This window comes from Doryrhamphus excisus, linkage group LG3 (genome assembly GCF_037039965.1).
Source record: "Doryrhamphus excisus strain RoL-2023G ecotype Guam linkage group LG3, RoL_Dexc_Guam_v1.1, whole genome shotgun sequence".
NCBI lineage: Eukaryota > Metazoa > Chordata > Actinopteri > Syngnathiformes > Syngnathidae > Doryrhamphus > Doryrhamphus excisus.
The window spans coordinates 19,762,219-19,786,901 of NC_136359.1; the positions used below are offsets into that span (position 1 = coordinate 19,762,219).

The 24,683-nt window shown below is 40.0% G+C and overlaps 1 protein-coding gene across 5 annotated transcripts in view; it reads left to right on the forward strand.

Moving 5' to 3' along the window:
- The window catches only part of LOC131128529 (transmembrane protein 132C), a 108,725-nt gene that overhangs the window by 42,568 nt on the left and 41,474 nt on the right, over positions 1-24,683 (forward strand). For 3 of the 5 annotated variants that reach the window (XM_058071450.2, XM_058071451.2, XM_058071452.2), the window contains 2 exons: positions 846-992; positions 21,114-21,300. In XM_058071450.2, coding sequence (XP_057927433.2) covers positions 846-992; positions 21,114-21,300 — 334 coding nt within the window. Of the gene's footprint in view, positions 1-845; positions 993-16,320; positions 16,470-21,113; positions 21,301-22,576; positions 22,762-24,683 lie in introns of those variants that run through there. The other 2 variants (XM_058071454.2, XM_058071455.2) reach the window with 2 other exon arrangements.

The following is a 24,683-nucleotide window of genomic DNA, read 5'->3' on the forward strand; positions in this document are numbered from 1 at the left end:
AAAAACCTAAAATCATCTTTGTTGTCAGTGCAGAAATATGATTACATGCAGATGTCTACTTGGGAGTAGGGTAGAAAGTAAACCGTCTGCCATATTATCCATTTCGATGTTAAATGTAACTCCCACCATAACATAACAGGACTGCACATGAGAAAAAGACTTGAGTGAGAGGGCACATATTCTCACTTTCCTTCATAGAAGCAATCACAGTATATGTTGAAGTGCAGCAGCAAATTGAAGATGAAACCAAAGTACCATCTCTGGTCCACCCTGTCAACTCGGTATGGATTGGATGACTAAAGTTATTGGCCTCTTCGTTGTAATGCAGTTTTCTCTTTGGCCCCAGCTGACACACATGCATATACGTGGTTCTGCATTAGTCTATGTGTGATATCGCCTTTTCAGTTATATTGTAGAACATCAAGTATATGTCACGTTAAAGCAACACATTTTTTCTTGATGTACATTTCCCTCCTTTTTTTGATGCTGCAATTTTTCTACTTTCATAGATCATTTCATAATGAGGGAACGTCAAAGAAAGCGTTAGATGGGCAGGTCCAACTTAGACCATTTTATAATCAAGACCATGCTCTTTGTTAATAGCACGTCCATGGCAAGTTTTGAGGCTGATAAAATAAGAAAAATACCACTCATCAAACAGGACAGTCAAGGTAGCATCTGGGACACCTTTTGAAGGGAAAAAAATCCATCTAGACAACGTATTGCTTTAGAGGATTATTAGCTTTATGGACTTGGTAACCATGCATGATTCAAATACCTGCTTATATACAGAGTAAACCTTTCCTGTGCTACAGATAAATAACGATGTCATTCTTCCTCCACAGAGTGAAGCTGAGAGAAGGAGTCACGTTCCTCGGGGCTCGTCCCAGCAACCCCACACAGTGGATAGTAAGTCAGGATGTGAGGAGCGAAGGTCATCGTGTGGTCACACTCCGCTGCCGCAGGAAGGAGTCCAGCTTTGATCAGCAGGGGTCAGTACTACATAATAATCTCATTTTGTTCAGGATTTGGGGAAATATTCGTCTTTTGATGCTTGTTAACATTAGCTTTAATTCTGTCTCAACAAAATATCATGACCAGTACTCAACTGAAATTAGTACAGTGGAACCTTGCCTAGCATCCACTCCGGCTATCATGTTTTTCAGTTAATGCTTCAAATTCAGATCAAAATTTTACTTCGGTTTGCTTTTTTCAGTTAATGTACAACGTATTCAAGTGGACCTATTATGCTCATTTTTGGCCTTTTGTTGTGAACTTCTATAGAGCACCTACCCAGGATAACCCGCACAGAATGCTTTCTAGATCTTCCAGTATCTGCACCTATTCTAGCTATATTTCCTAGGATTTCCAAAACGGTTGGTTTTAATGTATTCCACCCACAGTGCACCTCCCGGCACGGCCAATCCGCTGTGATTGGTCCCATTTGCACAGCTAACAGTTTGTACAGCTTGCCCATATAAGGAGGTGAGAAACCAAGCATTCAGAGCCATCACAAACTTTCACTTTCGAATGTGCAAACCTCATTTCAAATTGTTGTCTGCATAGAATGGAATGGAATGGAATAGACTAGAATGGAATAGAATAGTCCTTTATTGTCATTTTAACAAGTACAACGTACACCTATAATTGTAAAACTATAAAAACATTTTGTGTTACCATTTCAGGCTTCCTGGAACAGATGAATCTGATTTAAATGAATTATTATGGGAAAAATGTATTCTGTTAGTGTCTCCGTTTCGGTTTGTAGTCCGACCGTCTGAAATGATTTAATGATGTGAACCAGGATTCCACTCTACAGTGAGAAGATGTAGTCAGACACAAGATTTTAACATATCAAAAATAGAACATGTGCTGCCTCTTCAATTCAGTTTTCTAACATCTAGATGTAATTTGAGTTGCGTATTTGACATCAAAACTGCAAGTATGTAATCAAAATAGTGATGATGAGAGGGAGTTATTTAAGTGTACAGTGTGCTATGCACATCTAATTTGATTGTGTTGGTCCTGTGACACGATTTGATATGCTGGTTTAGTGGAGCATGACCAGAAAGGATTGTCGTGCAACATCACATGAAAGAAACCAAACGACGTGTACGATTTTCTTAACAATATAGGTAGTAAAAGAAAAAGGACATAAACATGTCAATTAGAAGAAGATACTGTAATGCAATATTCACCCCAATAACAGCTCAGTTTTATTACAAATTCTATTGCTGTAGACTAATTAAATCAGGAGCCAAATTTCTTACTTGAAAGTGGCTGAAACGTAAAAGGATGCTAAATGTTTCATTTAAGAGCTGGCTTGATTTGCAAGAAACCCGAACACCACATCTGTGATTGAATTCTCATGGACTGAAGCAGGAAAATGTGTTCTGCAGAAATTTCTTAGCCTCTTTTTGCCAAGTTAAATTTGTTAGAATATTATGATTTGTGTTCAGTTCTTGGCCTATACAGACTACAGCCTTACAGTTTGCTTGTGCATGACACTGAGTGGAGCTGCAGCATCTTGAAGCACATAAAAAAGAACACTGGCAGCAGTGAGCAACGACACTTGGCAGTCCACCTCTAGAGTTAACTCATTATGTTACAAGGTATTATTCTCTGCTGTGTTTCCTTGGACCTCACTTTCTCATACCTGCACACAGTACTGTATGTATATTGTCCTTTGAGTTTTATAATTATTTTGAATGACTTTCCAACGTGAGGAAGTCTAATTCCAACCATTTAGACCGTTAGACTGCTCCTAAATCCCTACAGCTGTCAAAGTCACTGGCAAAAGAATCCCAAAGGCGTCTCGTGATGGCTATACAAAGAACAATTCTTCACTTTTTCCTTTTTCTTGTCCGACTTAATCCCAGTCTTTACAATGAAGCGCCTCTAGAAGGGGATTAGGCACAGCAATCGCATCTGTCGAGCTGTCATACAGCCGCCTTTCTTCCCCTCGCTCTCTCCTTAAGGATGAAAGAATGACAGCATGTGTGGATGCTGTATAGGTCAAACGAACTCTGCTGAGTTATTTATTTTCTGTCTGAACAAGGCTGTGAACATGAGGATCAGTCTACACTCACTGGCTGCAACATTAGATACACCTCATAGCGGGAGATTTTCACCCTGTACCAAACCAAACCATCTACATTCATTTTATTTGAACATGCATCAGGTTACAATGGAATGCATCACATAGGCAATTCACAGTTCCACATGTCCAAAAGGAGTAGGAGTAAACAAAGATTATTTAATCCCATCCCTCCATCTGGTACTTTTACAATCAATAACTGTTACATTTGTTCCCTTCCTGCCATCCTGGTAAGATTTTTTTTTATGAAGTAGAAGTTTAAGAAGATTTAACTATATAGTGACATAATGGTGATATGTCTGTACAGCCGCGACAATAGTGGTATATAATAACAAATAAACACAACATGACTGGTTCAAGACTCCTCATCCTTGTATTTAGCAAACATCAACTGCTTGTATTGTTTCTTGAATTCGCTCATTGCTGTGCATTGTTTGAGTCCCTTACTGAAAAGCTGTGGCTTTTTAATGTCCTCGCATATAAGTGCTTCAAGTTTAGTTCTTCCCTGAGATCATACCTCTCCTCTCTTGTATAAGTATTGGGTGACATTTTTAGGTAATTGGTTATTTTTAGCCTTATGCATGATTTTAGCTGTTGGAAAAGAAACTATATCAGCAAGTTTAAGTATTTGGGATTTTAGAAATAAGGAGTTAGTATGTTCTCTATAGGCGGCATTATGGATTATCCTTACTGATCCTTTTTGCATTTAGCGAGGGAAGATTGCTTTTATAGTTATTACCCTAAATCTCCACACAATAAGTAACCATGGTAGAACCAGAGAACACAAGAGTGTGAAGTGATTTGAAGTTTTTCTTTACGCAACATTGAAATATTTCTCGTCACCTTTTGTTGTAAATGTGTAATATGAGGTTTCCGGCTCATTTTTTCATCTATTATGGTCCCCAAATTGAAGGCTTTTGTCAGATCCATGAATACTGCCGCTGCACACTTTCGATGATCTATAGCATAAATGATTTCCTCTGTAATTTTAATCAGTGGTATGGAGGTTGTAATGTTAGTTCTGTATTTGTACTGGATTTCTGCTTGTAATTCATTCGTATTCATTTGTCCATCCTGTTTGAATAGCTTCTCGATAATTTTATAGAATTGCGGTAGTAAGGAGACTGGCCGGTAGTTTTTAAATTGATGTTTGTCTCACTTAAATTTTTTTTTTTTAAATTCCAGTCTGAAATGAACCGTCAGCGGTTCTATGATATATATATATATATATTTACCATTTTTGTTTTACAATTATTGACTATATATATGTATATATACAGTCCAACAGCACACACACTTTATATAGTGAGAGCCCAACCATAAATCCTCAATGAGAGGGTCAAGACAGAGTCAATTTCTATAAAAAGGTACCATATTTCTATTTTCAAAACCATTCCTTTATGTTACAAAAGCATTTCAATGTTACTTAATTTAGGTTTTAATTTCTGTATAAGTTAACCCCTATATTACATTTAACTACATTTACAAGGAAAACACCACACAGTTAACCCTCTCCTCCTTCAGGTGAAACTTGGGAGAGTCCAATCAGGGTGATGACATGCATCTGGCATGCATGGGCCCACCTCCATGCTTGTGCCGCATCCAATCACCTCAAAGAAAGGAGAAACTGATGAGAAATTAGAAACAAAAACAAAAACTCCTATATGAAAAACTAAGTTACTAAAGATCCAATCATTGGCAGAATGTAATATTAAAGTACTAACCAGAATGTGTGTGTGTAAAGAAGAAAACAAATAGATACACAAATAGAAACAAATGAGAGGGTGTAGGCGGGGCATACACCTGATCACATTCATATCATCATTATAGGTGTTTCCAACCATGAAATCATGAGGGTAGTCTGTTTTCTTGTTCCTTCTTACACTCTTAAGATCGTGGTCAACTTATTTTATAAGTCTTATTTTTATAAATGGTTCTATGTATGAATATGAATTGCCAAATACAGCCTATTTCTATTATGCCCGTTTAGATTACAGTACAATACACCATGTCCTCCTCATCTCCTGACTCCACGTGTTATTATCATTCCTACTCAGCCCATTTAAAGTAGCGTGCTATTAGTGTATCATTTGGCCTTATAGTGTCCCTGATTATAATAATCTTTATTTTGCCTGCTCCTGCATGGCACATTCACTTCAGACTAATCATTCAGGGTATTTCCCAATTCTAACCTGTGTTCAAGTGTTGTCCCTCTAAAGCAGGGGTGCTCACACTTTTTCAGCATGCGAGCTACTTTTAAAATGACCGAGTCAAAATGATCTACCCACTACAAAAATGCAAAACATCGATTTATTTTCAAATGTATTGAGGATTATTTGTACGTACAATGTATGTTGATGTACGTTACATAACCAAATGAGACAATATTGCAAAACACACATAATTAACTATTAACATTTTTTGTAATTACCTGAGTTTACTTTGATGACTTGCACTGAATTGAATCAGCCAGGGATGCATAGTCCGGACAGTAGCTGCTGATAGCCAGCCTCACGCACACTTCCAAATGTTTATCAGTCATGGATAATATCTGTATCATAATATCCGTATAATATTCCATATCCGTATGGAAGTGATATGTTTTTGCCTTTTTACTTGGTCCAGCTCCTTCACTCATTTTAGTGACCATAAACTTTAGCGAGGGCTTAAAATCTGACGCACTTCGCCGATTAGCTTAGCACTTTGCATCGTTGTTTACACATGAGCGGTGACCTAAAGGTCAAAATTCAGTTGTCATCTGACTGATTGTCCTGTATGTCAATCAAGTAACGGGGATGGCTGATAGGCTGACATCGTAAGTTCTACTGCACTACTGCACACGTTGTTTGATTTGATTGGTCACCCGAAGGGTAACATTCAGTTGTCATCTGAATGGCTGCCCTGTATATCAATCAAGTGACGGCATTGATGCTCGGATGATATTTTTTTAATGTCACGCCGCGATCGACCAGCGATCGACCAGTACCACCTCCGTGATCAACCGGTAGATCGCGATCGACTTAATGAGCACCCCTGCTCTAAAGTCTAAACTGTCCCCTTTTATTTTAAAGTGTAACATCACATCGCATGTGCATCATTTACACATCAAACATAGCGCCTCAGGGTGGGCAGCTGTTCGTGGCTGAACTAATGACACCAGCAAGCATACAGTATATGTCGTCAGTAATGGCCCCCTTATTAGTAGACACATACGTATACACACACTCAACATTGGAAGGGGACCTCGTACTATGGCCTAGAAAAAACGATGCTGAATAATTGGGTATAATTGGATATGGTGTACCATCATGCAGACATGCAGCCCCCATACCTCTGCTAAGCAACCCCCCATACACACAAACCACAAACACCTTCATGAGCTCAGCTAAACAGATGGGTCACTTTGTGTGTAAGTTTATTCACTGACTTAAAACTAATTCCATTGTCGACAGCTGATGCTTATGCCATGCCGTCATCATTGAGTGCGGTGCACATTACGTCTTGCTAATGCTCGGAGTCGACTGGGCCGGCGCCAGTTGGTGCCAGTTCACGGCAATGCAATTTGCTGTGTCACCAATAAGGTGCCTAATGGCGTGCAGTGGCTCAAACTGCCTCCCAAATGGTTCGTGGTGGTCCGTAACAGTGGCAAAAATAGAGTTTGGCGCTGATTGCTTGATGCAAGTGATGCAAAATGTCCACTAAGTGGAAGCAAATGTCGCAAACAATCAGCCAATTGGAATCCACTGGAATGTAAATGGCGCGTGCCAAGTTGCGGCAATGATGCTAGGAGTCCACTGGGCTGGCGCCAGATAGTGCCAGTTCGCCCCAAATAAATAAATGGTGGTACTGAGGGAAAGGCTAGCAGTATTACTATTACTCTGGTGACAATGAAAGCAGCCTAGAAATGAATGATCACCAAATGTTAGTACATTTTGTGTTTGAATTGCTCTGATTTAAGAGTAAGGTGCAAATATACAGTATAGTATGATGTACAGTATAAGCCCCAAACATATACAAGTGTCTTTCTGGTTTTCTGTCAGTGACCTTGTTTTTTTTTTGTGTGTTACATCATCAAATCACACGCTTGTCACGTGAAATGCAAAGCAACTGTACTGCACTGAATAGAAAGGGACTTAGCATTCCCTTATCATACAATGCGTGGTGTTTGCTACTTGTCATTCTGTTACACGCAGCCAAATGAGAAATGTGATGTGTTTTGGAGGATTAGCTTTGCCCCTGCATGAAGAAGTATGGCCATCCTACCACATATTTTCATTAAAGAAAATGTGGCATCCTGACAAAATGAGATTTCCAGTAATGATGCAACAATACATACAAAAATCTAAATATGTCTTTATAGGAAGTTCCGATGTGTGGCACTAATAATGTTACTCTAGAGTGCACTCTAGTAGATTGAAAAGTTCACTTTGTCACCATTAAATGCAGGGCCATTCAAAACAAAGGCAGTCCTGCTTCCTCAGCATGTCATAAGCCATAAGCGGAGGTTTCAGTAAATGTGCCATGGCTGGGCCTTAGTAGTTCATTAGGACTGCTTGGGTGCAGATGGATTTCCCCGGTGAGTCACCACTTCATTAATCCCTCACACCACACCCAGCCAGGGGACAGCAGTCCACTCATTACAGTGACGGTCCACTTCAGATAAGGTGTGGTGTGTTTTCCCCCGCTCTCTTTACCATGGCCTATCTTCGCTTGTCTTACTTCTAACAGCAAACAAGGTAAAATGTACTAAGTGCACTAAGTGAAGATCTATTATACTGTATTTTCCACACTATAAGGCGCACTTAAAAGCCTTTTAATTTTCTCAAAAATCGACAAGGTGCCTGATAATATTATCATGGGCATGAGCTTTGGGTCGTGACCAAAAGAACGAGATCATGGATGCAAGCGGCTGAAATGATTTTCCACCATGGGGTAGCTGCACTCACCCTAAGAAATAGGGTGAGGGCCCAGTCATCTGGGAGGGGCTCAGAGTAGAGCCGCTTCTCCTTCACATCAAGATGAGCCAGTTCTCGGGCATCTAGTCCGGGAGGCATCCCAGACGCCTCCCTGGTGAGGTAATCCGGGCATGCCCAGCTGGGAGAAGGCCCCGTGGAAGACCTAGGACACGCTGGAGGGATTGTGTCCCACAGCAGGCCTGGGAAAGCTTTGGTGTCCTCCCGGTGGAGCTGGAGGAGGTGCCTGGCGACCGGGAAATCCGGGCTTCCCTACTGAGACTGCTGCCCCCGCGACCCGGACCCAGTTGAGCGGAGGAGAATGGATGGACGTATGAATTAGTCTTGTACTTTAATAGGAATAAACCTGATAACTACACTATGTTATGTACTACTCCATGTTGCTACAATACTGCCCTTTCACGTTGCATTGTGTATTGATGCTGTCCTGAACATTTTGTCACAATGACAAATGAATGACATGAATAACTGCTTGTCGGTATTTCTGCTGTGAATGTTGTCAGCATGTAAATCGTGCCCAGCGCTATGTTCCAAACACTTTATGTGCAGCAGAGGAGAGACAGATTGTGGTTTGCATGTGTCCCTAAGAGTTCATGTGTTTCAGATTTATTAAGGTTTATGAGAGAATATCCTGCTCTCAGAGTTCGAGGTTAATCCTCTGGGGGATTAGATTATAGCTACCACTATTTGGAAGGCTACAATACAAGCAATTTTGATGTTATTTTTGTACTTGCAAAAGTAAAAATATTCAAGTGGGAAAAGTTACAGAACGCAGGGCATTTTATTATTTGCACAACTTGGCTATAAAGTCATAGCAGCCAAAGCCTTCTTGGCTCAGTGAGGTTCCCGGCAGGGGGGTCCTTTGGATCATTGGCTAGATAGTGATATTCTTAGGCAGCAAAAATGATTTGTTTGACAGCACTCATTGGCTCGTACAATATTCAGAACGACTGGGAAGCCCAAGATCGTCTGTTGAAATCTATGAAGGAGATTTGTAGATTTTCACAAGTCTTTTGGACACATTTGTAATCAATTGAAGACTTCATCATCATCATTTCCAAAAAAAAAACCTTTGTGTAGGTAAAAGTTATTTGTATGGGTCACCACTTTGCCGAGGTCTGGAAGAAGACCAATACTCATATAAAATGAAATGGTAATCACCTAGGAACCAGTAGGGGCTCAAGCTTACCATGAACAGGAAAATTACTAGAATACCAATGTCACTGTGGACAGGACAGTATAGACAGTTTTACATCACCATGGACTGAGATGGTGCCAACCAATAACGAAATCCCTGCTCCAAAATCAACACAGTCAAGCTTGACTGGGAAACTTACAACTGCCCACATGACAAACAAGATGCCTTCTGGACAAATGTTTTATGGTCTGACCAGACAAAGAATGGCGGTAGCATCTTGCTCATTGAAAATATACATTGTGCAGACCACACACGTGCTGGAATGCAAGGGGAAATGTCAGAGCATGCAATCCTTTTCTGTCCTCCTTGGTCCATTCCTTGGCTAACAGTTTGAAAATGAAACTGTGCTCAGCAGACAACACTCAGTGAAACATAGGATGCTATACTTGGCAGCCCTCCGCTGTACCCCGCTGCTAGTGGCACAACACTTACCAGCTCTGACATGTAATCAGAGCATGTGTACACCTCTGTGGGCCAAAAGAGACGATGAGCAGCTGGAGCCTGAGAACTCAACACAGTGGACACACGCCAGATGAGAAGCTACTTTTTGTAGATGTTTTCTCGTCCAGCTAGAATCAGCACAAGTGCACGCATAAACCCAAAAGCACAAACTTATAATGCTCTGCTGTTCTTGTGAAGGTCATATCCAAAAGATACCCAAGAGCGCCGTAGCTGAACAATGACTACACTACCCTCATTGCTATCTGCAGAGGGGTTGTTGGACAATTTTAGACAAGAACACTCAGATTTTTGCCATAACTAGTTCACTGCAGAATTTAAGGAGAGCACCCATTTAATCCAATACAATTATTTCAGATTTTACCTTTTAAGAGCACAATAACGTTCAATACAAAAACATATTTCTGCTAGAATCCAGTTCCATTTGTGCCAAGTGGGCAAGTCATTTAACTGCTCTCAGTACAGAGAGCTTCGGTTTAAAAAAAGTACTGTGTTGAGTGCAGTTAATGCCATCTATAGGATAGGTGGGCAGACAGATGTACTTTATCAGCGTACGTGTCTTCTTAGTCTGGTGACAAGCATGTCTTTCTGCAAAGACCATAACATCCTTTTAGCCAAGATAATTAAAGAGATTGAGTTAAATAAAGATACATACTGCATTTTTTCACCCCACCATACTGTAAGTGTATGCACTAGACAAGTGGCTGATGTTGATATGTCCAGACACTTGTCATTAGTCTATCATTTTGTGATCTGACTCAACCCTTCAACTTTTTCCGGATCAGCGGTTCATCTCTTGCAGACGGTGGTGGGCTGCTGCCACAGAATATGTAAATGGGCCGTTAAAGCTCTCTTACTTTAATTATTCTTCAGATTTTATGACTGAGCGCTTCCAATTATGGATCAATGTCTCGTTTCTGCACCCGAGGCTCTGTGGAGGCACCCCCAACCCCCTCCTTCATTGCAAAATGCTTCAGAATTTTGTTACAGCCAGGAACGTCCATGTTTTGCAAGTTCTCTATGTCATCTCCAAATTTTGTAAATACGGGTTGTTCCGATCAGGATTTTATGCTTCCGATACCGATACCAATACCGATCACATACTTGCAGTGTAAATGTTTAAATGTACTACTGGCTATATTAGAAGTCCCAAGGTTTTTTCTTGTGAGAGCTACTTGTACAAAATGAAAATGGCCAAGAGCTACTCATTATTGGAACATTTATTTTCATAGTTTATTTAAAAACAAACCAATATGCCAATATGATTGCTTTACCAGAACATTTAACAAAATGCTGGTATCCACAACTCACATTTTGTATTTCACAAAGCATTTTTTTCTAGTCTTGTCACATTATTAACTGAAAACTTGAATGAAAAGCAGGTTTGCTGGCCTCTGCTGGGTCCCTCCAGCTGCATCCGCTGCCATTTGATGCACAGATGCAGCTGATGCAACAATATCAATAATATTGATATCAGTGTGCACAATGCTTGTTTCAAGCGTGGCACAAACGCTCAGTCGTCACACTAGTCGTGCGTCACACATCATCCAACGCAGCCCCACACACAATGACAGTACCTCCTGTGCTACATAGTACTACATATTGTCTGCATGTTCCCAAATCCATACTGAGGTGGTAACCATCCCCAAATTTTACAGCGGGTGCGGTCCGGGGCTTTAGCCGCTCATTTATATCATACACGGCAGACATGCTTGTTCTGAATGCTGCAGCGGAGCTGGTTGGTGGAGGGGGGCTGCGTTTTAAAACAAGTATCGGCCGATGTCGGTACCGTCCTGATATCAGCCGATACCTATCTGTGACCGATCGATCGGCGCACCCATATTGTCTAAACAGTACATTGTATGTACATATATTGTCCACTTGGATCAGTTGAGGAGTTTTGTAGACATGCACCACTTCCTCGCTTCCTGTGATTCATGGGACGCTAGTCAGGTAAAAGTCAATCATGCCCTCACAATTTGAATTTGACAGTAGTTATATGAAACAAAACACTTTGGATTCATAAATCTTATGTTTGTTTTTATTTGTGTTTCTGTTGCGATTATAATTCCTAATGTGCGATTCATGTGTGTGTCTGTGTGTATTGGGCATAAGATTTTTAAGGACCGGACATGTTATGTGAGGTGAAATACCTTTCATTTGGATTTCCGTGACAGTATTTCATATGATGCTGGCCCGCATTCTGCTGCTCCAGCAAATTAGACATCTGGCTGCATCGTCCTTATTTACCACTGACCTGTTTGCAAAGCTCAAGTTGTTTTATTGAACTGATCCACCCTGTCAGTTGTCAACTCATTTTGTGTCACACAGAGCCAGCGCTTAACTTTTCACAGGGTGGCAACCCTGGATTAAAATATAGTACTATTGATCTGATCATTTCACACCTTCAGGTCAGTGGGATCTGGGGGTTCTTCTAGTTCTGTTGCCTTGTCCTCGGTGGTTTGGAAATCTTTAAGGACTTGGGTTTATCTAAAGTCATAGCACTGAAAGGTGCAAGGACACTTCCCCCACATACACAACCCAACCACGCACAGAGCCATCTCTCCCTCAGGGCTCAGTGTCTGCTGCCCCCTAGTGTGTGCATTGATCAGCCAACAGCCTCTTAAACCCTATCATCCAGCTTTGGATGGGAAATTGTACATTTGATTTCATTGCCCTGTGCTATTTAGATTGTGTTCCTGTAAATGAGACAAATATTTAGTGCGGCTAACTGGGAATGTAACTGATGTCTGCTGCACATCTGAGGTCACCAGTGATGATAACTACTCTCATTAGGGATCCATTACACCATGGAGCTTACTTCCACTGATGGATCCTAATGTTGCAATATATAGAAATAGTATTTAGTCTTTCCATGGTGCATTTCATTAACTCTTAGATGAGATTTTGTTAGCTCGGAAATAATATGCCCTCAAGGCAATTGGCGGCAAGCTGAGCAACAAATATACATATAAAATATGTTCATTTTCATCGCTTTAAAGGGGATCTATTATGCTTTTTTAACTTTTCTGACCTATAAATGTAGTTAGAATGTTGTATCATTGTGTTAAACGATGCTAAAGTTTCAGATAATGAAGTTTAGGCATTTGGAAGTGAGCCCTGAAAGAAGTTTGGGATGGCTCTGAACACTCCGTTTCAGAGAGTTTTTTCTAATACCTTGTGAGAAGTCACCGGCTCCATCCAGTCAGTGTGACTTCCTTATATGGGCATGCGCAAGTACAAGCTGTACAAGCTGAGCGGGATCTATCACAGTGAAGTGGGCGTGGCCAAAAGTTAGCCGTGGGTGGAATAAATTAAAACCGGCTTTGGAAATACGAGGAAAATATAGCTGGAATAGGTGCAGATTCTGGAAGATCTAGAAAGCTTTCTCTGCGGGTTATCCCGTCTAGCTGCTCTATAGGAGTCCACAACTCAATACAAAGGACTGAAAATTAGCATAATTAAACAAAATCATTGTTCGGTGGTGCATTTGGTGCCCTTGCCTACAGTAGGGACATAATACACTACAGTAGGACTTAATCCACTTCTATCATGTCACAATTACACAATCAATAATATACAAAAAGGCAATATAACGTTATGTGGCATTACAGACAGATATTTCACATACTGTAATGCCTTGCCAGTAAGGATGAAGAGGAGGATGTCAATCCACTCTCTCTTTATTCATGCGAAAAAGGTTCCGTACCAGGAATGGTACAGGAAATAGCTATATCTGCCTATGTGTGCAGCTTGTATTACATTTATAAGGGCATAGCACTATGGTTGTATACTTTAAAAGAGATGAGTTTCACATAACAATCTGGTTTGCCATCTCTTCTTTGGTTGAGCCAGTTTAGAGACCTGTAAATGAATATGGGTTGACATGTCATAAATCAATGTTATTGCTTTAGTATGTTGGAAGAAATGGTAGCAATATGAAGGATGTGCCAGAATGCTTGATTGTATCTTTCAGAAAAGTCTATGCAAAGAAAACGGTTTAAATATAGCAAATCTGCACATATCTGAGGCACTCACACATACATGCAAATGTGTCATCATGCTCTGACAAACCAGTGCAGTGTTTAAAATTTAATCAGATATGCTTGCTTGACAAGTATTGACAGGCTGATTTTGGGGGTTGTGACATCTGCCAGTGGGTGCTTTGCTGGAGGTTGTGCATAGCTAGAAAGCATAGGAAAGAGGCTATATAAAGTACGAGGAAAATGAAAACAAAATCAGTTCTCCACATTTTAGACATCCGTTTTGGTTTACATATCAATTTTAATGGCATTGTTTTCCAAGTCTGTTCTTCATTCTGGTATAAATGTCTATCCAAACCTCCAGCGGCCACTAAACCTCAATAAATGTTTGCATATGCAAGAGCCCACAAAGCCACCATTGTTGGTCCTAGCACATTCATCACAATCATTCTCATTCCTGCCTTACCATTATTTGACAGTGTTTCAGGAGAAGATTACGCCTTCTCTCGCTGTCACCACTTTCTTTTTATCCTGGAAAGGTTGAATTGCACATGTCCTTTGGGGATACACGTCTACGAGTGCTTTCCACTTTCACTCCTCAACTGTGCAACCCCCCGCTTCCTACCCTTTGGCTCTTTTTTGCTTCCCCTCATGTGTTTCTTCAATGACATGTATATTGATGAGACCTCGGTGTCCTATAAAAATACAGTGGTAGGGGAACTTTTTCTTCAGTACAATACTCAAACTACAACTACGTAGTATAATAATGCATGTTTTTTTTAATTGGAAAGATCACAATGTTAAAATGCTGCTCTCAACCATATTAACAGTAGAATAGAAATTGTGTGTCTGTGTGTGCCCTGTTGTGCATTTGACTGTCTGTATCTTCTAAATATAGTGGAAACATGCAGCATTTGCATATTTTCAACAAAAGTCATGACTTGTTCGAATTCGAGTTAGATAGCATGGATGAGTGATTAGACAATATATTTGATAATGTGTGGGTGTTGTTGACAGGAACAAATCCATGCTGTGCCATTGCAAGTGTGAGCAAACACACACAAACAGTTAGGTCAGGAAGTATTTGGACAGTGACAGAGCCTTTATGATTTTGCCTTTATACAGCACCATAATAAATTTTAAATTATCCATCCATCTATTTTCTTTATTAGGGCTGCAGCCTCAGGGGGGTTACACCGTGGACTGGTCCCAGTCCCAGCACTTCTATCACATTGTTGATACACGTCTTTTTTGTTGTTCACTCCCGCTATGCAGTCTCTGATTGTGAAGGGGTGCTCAAAACTAGCAGCTGCTCCCCGAGTGTTAACAATGTAGCAAACGGCAAAGATGAACATTCATAGCTGTACATTCGTTGGGTGTTGATGTTGGGCTGCTTAGGTGTTGGTATGGCACAAAAACAATAAGAAACTAATAAATAAAGCACCATTTAACACTAAAAACACAGCAGAAGACACAGAGCTGCTTGAAACATGAGACCTCCGCATCAAATCCAGTTGATATGGATATGAACTATATGCTTGCCACCACAGTGACACATTTTTGAAGCATGTTTTGCAGGGTGCAAAACAGTTACTCTGACATGACAGGAAGTCCCACACACGGCAGACATGCCTGTTCTAAATGCTGCAGCAGGTTGGCGCAAAGGATCGCCATTTTAAAGCAAGTATCGGCCGATGTTCTGTGGGCGATCGATCGGAGCACTCAAGTATTACCCAATACAGTATATATAATCAGTGAATATAAGCCAAAGACATAAATAAGATCCAAGATTTAATATATGATATTAGTGTTTGGGTGGTTTGTGGTGGAGAGACAACTGTGCTATGGTGGTAACAACCCTTGCTGAATGCTCAAGCCTGACCCTACAAGATCTTGTGTGTGTTGCAATGTTTCCCACTGGACATTTTGACTGGCTATACAAATTTAAGCTGATCATTCATGCGTATAACCAGCGAACGTTTGCTTATGCCTGCTAATGTAAAGTCCAGCATAGCCCCCTGTGTGTGTACAGTGTGTTCTGGCTTCATTGTACTGACTGGTTTTTCCTGGTTCCAGCTGACAGGGCATGCCAACAGTAGAGTTTCAAGCACCACTGAACCCATAAATTTAAAGTTTTTTTCCCACTCGACTAGTCATTTGGATTTTGCGCATGGCCCCCCCCCCCCAATCACGCACACACACAGTTGTACACAGCTTTTCCTGTAGTTCCGTCCGTCTGCATTGTCATCTTCATCAGCCATTCTGTTTCCATACAACATCCCATGTTTTGGGGAATCAGCACAGTTAACTGAGGCTTGTCACAGCCCTCCCATGGTATTTACTCTTTGTCGCTTATACATAAATCATACACAAAAAAATAGAACCTGGCTTGACCTTCAAATGTTCTGCCAAAGTTCTTATTGATGTAATAATACCCTCGCTAGGTGAAAAAATAAATCTTAAGTGTCACTTTATTCGTGTGACAAAAGCTCTTTATGCATCAACTCTTATTCCCGAAAGCCAATTGGACGTGGAGAACAGATGGTTCTGGCTTCATCGGTGGGGATTAAACAAGGAGTGTCACAATGACACAGTGAGTTTGATCACGGGACAAAAGGAGCTCTTTCAATTAAAGCGCTTTCTCTAGAGGAATCGTCTAAAGGGAAGATTTTTTAATAACGCTCTCCTTTCACTTTTTCTTTTTAAATCTAGTTTTCTTTAGCCAGGATTCAAGAGGGACCTGACAAGTTTGTTTAAGGGTAAGATGAAGCTAAATCACCTCGAAGAGCATTTTTCTGGTCTTTAGACTGTGTAATGAATGACTACAGAAGCAAAACAAAACAAATGCCAGCTTTTTGACAGCACATTTTTAATAGGATGTGAATGGCCGCCAAAAACAATTTGTATGTACCTGAGAGTCACTAGTTCACAGCAGCTTATTAGTCAGTCTTTTTGTATTTGCAAAACAGAGCTGGAGCTGTTACTCATTTATCTCATGTATAGTTAAATGGTTGAGGGGCACACAATGAATATTCTATTAAAGTCATTATAAATCAATTATTTAAAAAAAATACCTTTCCACTCAAGCTTCATAGATGGGCTGAATTTTATTTATTTTTCCATGAAAATATACCGTTTATTGGGGCAGAAAACACGTTCATTTTTACTCCATACATTTGGCTTGGATTTTGTCTGAACTGACGTTGTGTAAAAAATATTGTGATATACGTATATCGTGTATAGATATTCAACCTAAATATATCGGGATATGAGTTTTTGGTCTACTACTATTACTACTACTACTGGTATTACCATGTGTGTTGCTAATACAACTAGACCCCAGTACATTCATTCATTTTCTACCGCTTATCCTCACGCGGGTCGCAGGCATGCAGGAGCCTATCCCAGGTATCTTTAGGCGAAAGTCACACTCACATTCATACCTATGGACAGTTTGGAGTCGCCAATTAACCTAGCATGTTCTTGGAATGTGGGAAGAAATCGGAGTACCTACATCATGCAGCCGACCCCAGGAATTTGCAAACATTCAGGAAAGGTTCTATTCAGTCACATACATAAAAAAAAAAATCAAGTACAGCAGACAAAGCAGCAAGTATATTTTCCATGTGTGGTACAAATGTTGGTTTATTGCTCCTCTTTTTGCCATCTGTTTCACAATTTATTGGTCATCTACATTTACTGTGAGCAGCTTTGGTTTTTAAGACACACCAATTAAAGTTGCCACAATGAACTACTTCCCTTTGTGTAGACTGAATTTATGACAGCGACAGGTTTGTGTATGGAGATGAGGCATGAATTAAAAAAACAGAATACACTTGGAAAGACTGCATTAGTCCAGTGCAGAATCTCCACTCTTGACTATTTTTGACTCCGTGATGTGCTAAATGCTAAGTGTGAACCCATCAGAAGTGTGTTTGTGTTTCTCACAGTACTGTACATTGTTTCTGAGCATTGGCACAATCAGGTCAGATTCACACTTCTTCTAAATACGTACAAATGTCATATGAATTGTAGGTTAGGTAATGCCACTTCAGCGTCAACAACATCGGTTCGCCAAATCTATCCGCTTCTGTGCAAACAACCAGAATAACCTTGTCAAGGTTGAAATGCCGCCTGATTTTGGATATTTTACAATGTCGTTGAAGGGCCATTCATTTGAAATGATTTGTTTAAGCTTGCCAGTTACTATCTTGCACATAGATAAGAAGGAAAAGAATAAAGCAAGATGTTTCACTTCTACATACATCAGGAGAGCAACATAGCCTTAATCATGTTATGAGGTGGGCACAGATTAGTATTGTTGCATCCCTATTTTCAATGCTTTTGATTGTGATTCAATGTTCATGTTAAGATACTTGTCCCTCAACATAGATGCAACAGAAACACTTTGCTGTACCATATTGTGTAATGCGTACAGTTTCCTGAAAAAAAGTGTGATCAAGTGAAAAGCAGAAAGGTGCTTATGAGCAGTGCAATCATCTCGGCGTTGTCATCATATTTATTTATTAGGGCATATTTCAGGTGCCTTGGAGCTAAAGCTGTTCTTATGTGAAGAAATTTCACTGTTGAGAAATTACTCATACAGACTGCAGAGCAGTGGACCTTTACTAATATAAGTCATTTAAAGACCGGGCCAACCATGTTAGGCAGCAAAGTACTGTAGGACGGTCCTTTCAGTCAATACACTGCACTTACTGTAAATACTTACAGTAAATACATTTGAATATATCAGAAACACCATTCATGATGCAATGTAATTATGCACAATCAATACAACTTTCATTGTGCAAATTATTATTTTGGGCCTTTTTTAACTCTCTACGATAACGTATGTGATTTTGGGCGAGAGGCGGGGTACACCCTGGACTGGTCGCCAGCCAATGACAGGGCACATATAGACAAACAACCGTTCACACTCACATTCATTGGAGTTGTCATGTTTTTGGAATTGTGGAGAAAACCCACGCATGCATGGGGAGAACATGCAAACTCCACACAGAGATGCCCAAGCGGAGATTACAATCCCCTGACTGTATGGCGTATATGGTAACCACTCGTCCACCATGCGGCCTGAACAAATATCAATATTTAATGTTTTCATATTTTATTTGATCATTATTTGTATTATTCTATTACATGCACAAATTCACACACATGCACAGACTAGCTGCATCATAGAATGACTATAATGCAATTACTCCCTGCATGTTTTCAATGAAAACACACCTAATTCATGATAGAAATAAAATGCAAAGAGTCCAAATGTAGTTAAACTCACAGCATAGCTCACCTGCAACTTCATTTGAGTGCATAAGGAATGTGTGTCATTTAACACATGCAATTCCTCTCTTCTCTACAGTTCCACATTGTTGTGATAACTAAACATCTATTACCAACTAAAAACTACCATATTTTTGGACTGGGGGCCGTTTTTCCACACACTTTCAACCCTGTGGGTGAAAAAATGATGCGGCTAACTCATGACTAAAAGAACTACAGTTCAATGCTTAGAGTACCGCGTGAGGACACATTCAAGCTATTCAGGCAGCTGCTGTGGAAATGGGCATAGATGTTTATGTCTTTCTGCATTGGTAAATCAGCCAGCTGGCTGAACATTTGAACTGTGTATTAATAAAGTCCATCAACCATTCCATTGCGTCTGGCTGTCTGACCAGAGCGGTGGTGCAGAGGAGGTACTGCTGCTTATATCCCATGTTGCAATGTAGACACCAGTGGCATGTATATGTACAAATGTACAGTTATACAGTACAACATAATAAGTTTACATGGTATAGTTGACAGTATGCTTTTCAATTTGTGTTTTTGCAATATGCATTTACTGGGTAAAGTAAGCCATTTGGTCCTGACATATGTGCTTATTGATTTATTTCCTGATAAACCATTTATTTCCTTTTATTTTTTTCTTGACAAACTTACTGGCTTTTGCTGGTCTGCAAGCTGAAATCGTCATCTGTCACTTCTGCAGCACCGTGGTGCAGTTACATAAGACAGTAATGTTGCACAACCTAACAGCTACGCCGTTATGAAATGTGACACAAGTTGCTTGCATGTCATTTTTTTCAATTTATCCACTTCCATTTATATGTAAAATATTATTTTTTGTCTTTCATTTTGTTAAAATAAACTGCATGTGAAATTAGTGTTAGACCGATGTGAATGTACCAGAATAAAGCAGTTTCTATTATTTATAATTTTCCTGTTTTAAGCCTTGATCTATAATTTACACTGCTACACACTGTTGTCTTTCCAAGATGTTCCAAATACTGTATGCATTTTCTCTCTATATCAATATCATTTTCTTTACCTGACACAGAAGTAGAGAGGAAAGGCAATTTTTCACTTGCATTTTATTAAAAAGAAAAATGACAATTTTGTACGCAAAAGTTGATATGCTCAATCCACTCCACTCCACCATTTGTATTTCCATGTATTTATAGGAGCCACCTGTCACATCAACTCAAAAAACATTGTGAGTGTCGTGTAATGCCCACTCTGATTGCAATGATAGCAAATTTGTATTAAAACAGTTTCATATTTCTTAATTAGGCGCCTGCCAGCAACGCGCTGTGGCAGAACCCCCTGCATGTTACTTTACTGATGATGTAATTGATGACAAAAGTTGAAAACGGCCACTTAGTTGGGAAGCCACCCTTTAGGGCATACGATTAACGAGCTAGAAACCTGCCAGGCCAGAGATAAGCAACATTCTCATTCAATATATCAACTGAAATGTTTAGAGTTGCGATAATTTTTCTGCATTCTTGTCACAAGTTGCCATTTTGTAGCACCGCAAATGACATATATCAGCCATTTGACAGTCATGGCTAAAAGCTCTTGTGCCATCGCCTCCGAGCTTTGTTAAAGCTGACCCTTTCCTGCTCTACAGCTTTACTATCAGATACTGTCTTCTTTCTAAATGATACTGAACATGCTGTGTATTTACGCTTCATTATGACAAACAAGCGCATTATTGACAAGCTTCAGCATCACAGTCAGGGTGACGCCACATAAAAATCACAGAGGAGAAAAATCACTGAGGAGAATTTCAGTAATTTGTTACGTTAAAGTGTGGGAGAAACAGAATGTAGATAAGATATAATTCGAGTAAGTAGAACAGTGTCCTGAGAGTTAAACCCAAAGGCACTTGGCATTTTGAAGAATCTCTCTTGGTCAAATGTAATAGATTGTAGCCAGCCACAGAAACATGAAACATTCATTAGCTGCTACCGTCGTCAATAGTGCAGACTGTGAGTTGAACAAGCTCATGTTACTGTACCACACTCTCACATTTTAGCTCATCATTTGTATCCAAACAATCTGCTTCATCGTTAACCGGTGCCAACTCTTCTGCACTCTTCTAGGGCTGACATGGGACTTCAGAGGGTGCTGCAGGTGGATATGAAAATGGAAAGTTTCCCAGAGCTGCTGGGCAGCCGCTGGATGGCGTGGCAGGTGGAGTACCCGGCCAGCGGCTCTGCTACACAGGAGGCTGACACAGAGATCCGATTGGCACAAGAGGATGTGGCAGGCATTGTGCCCTTGGCTATGGTGAGTGACCGTGGGCACATGACAGATATACACACAAATTCATTGGAAACATAAAATTTAATTATTCAATACATTTTCACGAAAAAATCACAAGTCACACAAAAATCCAGAGCCCTAACCACAATCAATAAGTCTGTAATATGTACATAGGTACGAGGGCTGTCAATTGTTTAAAATATTTAATCGTGATTAATCACATTTTGTTTATAGTTAACTTATACTAAATCGCAGTTAATCAAATATATGTTTTTATCCAGAATGTAAATCTCTGTAGTACTACAAATCAAATTTTATGTAAGGGAATTTCAATTTTCAAAATATGGGTCATTATTTCACCAGTCCAGGCTGTACCCTGGGATAGGCTCCAGCATGCCCGCGACCCTCGTGAGGATACGTGATACAGAAAATGGATGGATCATTATTTCATTAAGAAATATAATATACTGTGATTGGCTGGCGACCAGTCGGGGGTGTGCCCCACCTCTCGCCTGAGGACAGCTGGGATAGGCTCCAGCACCCACGTGACCCTCGAGAGGATAAGCGGTAGAAAATGAATGAATGAAATATAATATACAGTTAAAAATCCCTCAGTTTTTTAATGCGTAATGCGAGCAGCGTTTTTTCCCACTTTGACTGTCCTTGAACCCACCTTCTAACTCTGTCCCACGCTGTACAGATAGACTACTATAATGTATTGTCCCCTTTTTCTTTCACCTCATAGTCCCAAATGCTGATACTATGTGGGAATGCATAAAGGCAAGATTTGATGACCTTATTTAGTGCTAATGTGGATATTTGTATGGTGTTCTTTCTGAAACACTAAATCTTGGCTCATGTTGGTTGGTGCACGGTGGCTCTGTATTCATGTTGTGCTTGTAATTTGATGTTGGTCCTGTCATAGTTTTGCACAATACATTATAAAAAAAGATTGCTATAATGTGTGTAAATCAACTGAATGATTGTTTGTTTATTTATGCGATTGGCTGGCGACCAGTCCAGGGTGTACCCTGCCTCTCACCTGAAGTCAGCTGGGATAGGCTCCAGCATACCCGTGACCCAAGTGAGGATAAGCGGCATAGAAAATAGATGGATGGATATGACCAGAGCATATGCAGACAAATACAGCCGCTGTATATCCGTGAACATGTATAATTGAGTTCTGATCCAAATGAAGCTTGTTGGGCTATGGCTCAAGTCTATCTTTCTAGTACTATGAATAAAATACTAACACACTTTGGGAAACAATATATTTTATTACAGTAGTAGTGGTGTAAGTGGGATGTACCTAGACATAAAAGAGATTCTTGTGTGAGGACAGAGCTATCGTGTAAGTTTGAGCTGCGAGAATGTGCTTTGGAGCACGACTGGAAGAGAACTACTTTGGGTCGCAACATCCCTCTGATGGGGTCTGGGGTGGCTCTGGCCTAAGGGTAGGCCTGAAGCTCCGTCTCTCTCAGCAGGGTAAATCAGGCCCTTTTGCGTAGATGAACAAGAGAAGCTCATATGGCAAGTCTTTGTTGCATCACTGCAGCTTTGTTGAACGATCAAGGCGCGTGTAGCATCTGATTTACTGTAGCTGCGGAGCTATCAGGTGACATCGACTGTATGTAGACAAAGACATCAGCGCTAATTACTAAAACCAAGATACTTAAGTTTCTATTTCTGATCAGCATACTACAGACCGGATTGCAGTGTCGTTGTTATTCTCTAAGTAGTGTCTATTGCTGTAAAACATAATAGACGCTTGTGGGTGGCAGTTCTAGGATGCAAAAGAATGTGACACATCCACTACTGCGTTCCCAGGATAATTGAAATTACATGTTTAATGTTGTATTGTTCGACTTCTTTCTCTCACATCCTTTCATGTCACTGATGTATCAGACTCTTGCTTGCCTTGCTCTCGTCTAGGAATATATTGTATGCACTCACACTTGCTTCTTACCAAAACAGCCATGATTATTTGAAAGTTTTTTTTTTTTTGAGGTTGGAAGTGGAATTAAGCGAGACTTCGTCCTCAAGGACATACAGAAATATGTTCTATAGGGGTTTCAGGGACCATTGTGAAATAATAAAGAAATAATTCCACTCGTTTCTATAAAACGACTTCCTTCAATGTCTCAAATATGTACTCATCTATATCAGTTCCAACAGTGTCAGCTTTTTCACTCTTATTATTCTGCCCATTGGGGGTTTTATGGCTTATGATAAATCATCCAGGTTTTTATCACTGTGCCAAAATCCACCATAGTTATCTGATATTACAAACAATTTGCTAAACCTGGCTAAATCAATTTGGTGCAGTATAATCTAGGCACCAATCTCCATGAAGATGAATTGTGCTTTATGTGTATTACAACAGATGAGGCACTGTGCATGTGCATATGCATGTAGAGAAGGGTTTGATAAGCCCGTTGCCTACTTTCATTTTGATGCAATATTACCTCCAATGTTGTCACCACTGGTTTCCCCAACTGGATTTCCAACAAAAATGTATCAAGGTTTTTTGTATAATCTGATATTACTGTATACACTTTAGAGATAATTGAACTGGACTACGTTTTGATTATCAATACCTGTCAATTTCTATGATTCTTGATACAATACCATGCTAAAACGAAATAACAAAACCCTTGTACTGTGTTTTTAAATGCATTACTCCATTGAAATTGAATTGAGTTTCAAACTGTCAAGTATTAACATCACTGTGCTTCCAAAATCTTTTTATACTGAATTTCAATTGCTGCCAAAATATTGACTTTACATTCAAAAAACAACATTATTAGCTAACCATGTGTGTTTATGAGCGAGTATAAGAAGCCTGTGCCTCTCTTGTAGTAAGCCATATATTTGGGTCATGTACGGTATAAGTGACACAAGTGATAACACATTGAAACTTAAATAATTGTGAATTTGATGAACAAGTTGGTGCTACTTTATAAGAAACAAGCCCAAAGTGGTTTACTTGTACACTGCTCATGTCAGTTTGAATTGATACGGCTGACCAAGGGAAGTTATATAGCCGATACTGATGATACCTAAAAAAACAGATATGGATGTGTATTTTGCATATTGATGTGGTACCGAAGGATCGATACCTAACTAGACTAGCGATTTACCTTACTAAAAGTAGCTATAAGGTAAAGTCCTTCTGCAGTACCGCTATTTGTATGAACATGACACCATCATAGTGGTGTTTACAGGCACAGTCAAGCCTCATTAGGGGTGTGTGTTTACACTTCATGTGTAATTTAACACAAAATGTCACCACTACTGCGAATAACAACTGCAAGAGATCTCACAAGCAAACGTCGACCAACGTGGCCCAGTTCCCTCAGTTGCTAATACAAACTTCTTCAGGACCGATACACAGGAGGTCCTTCTGT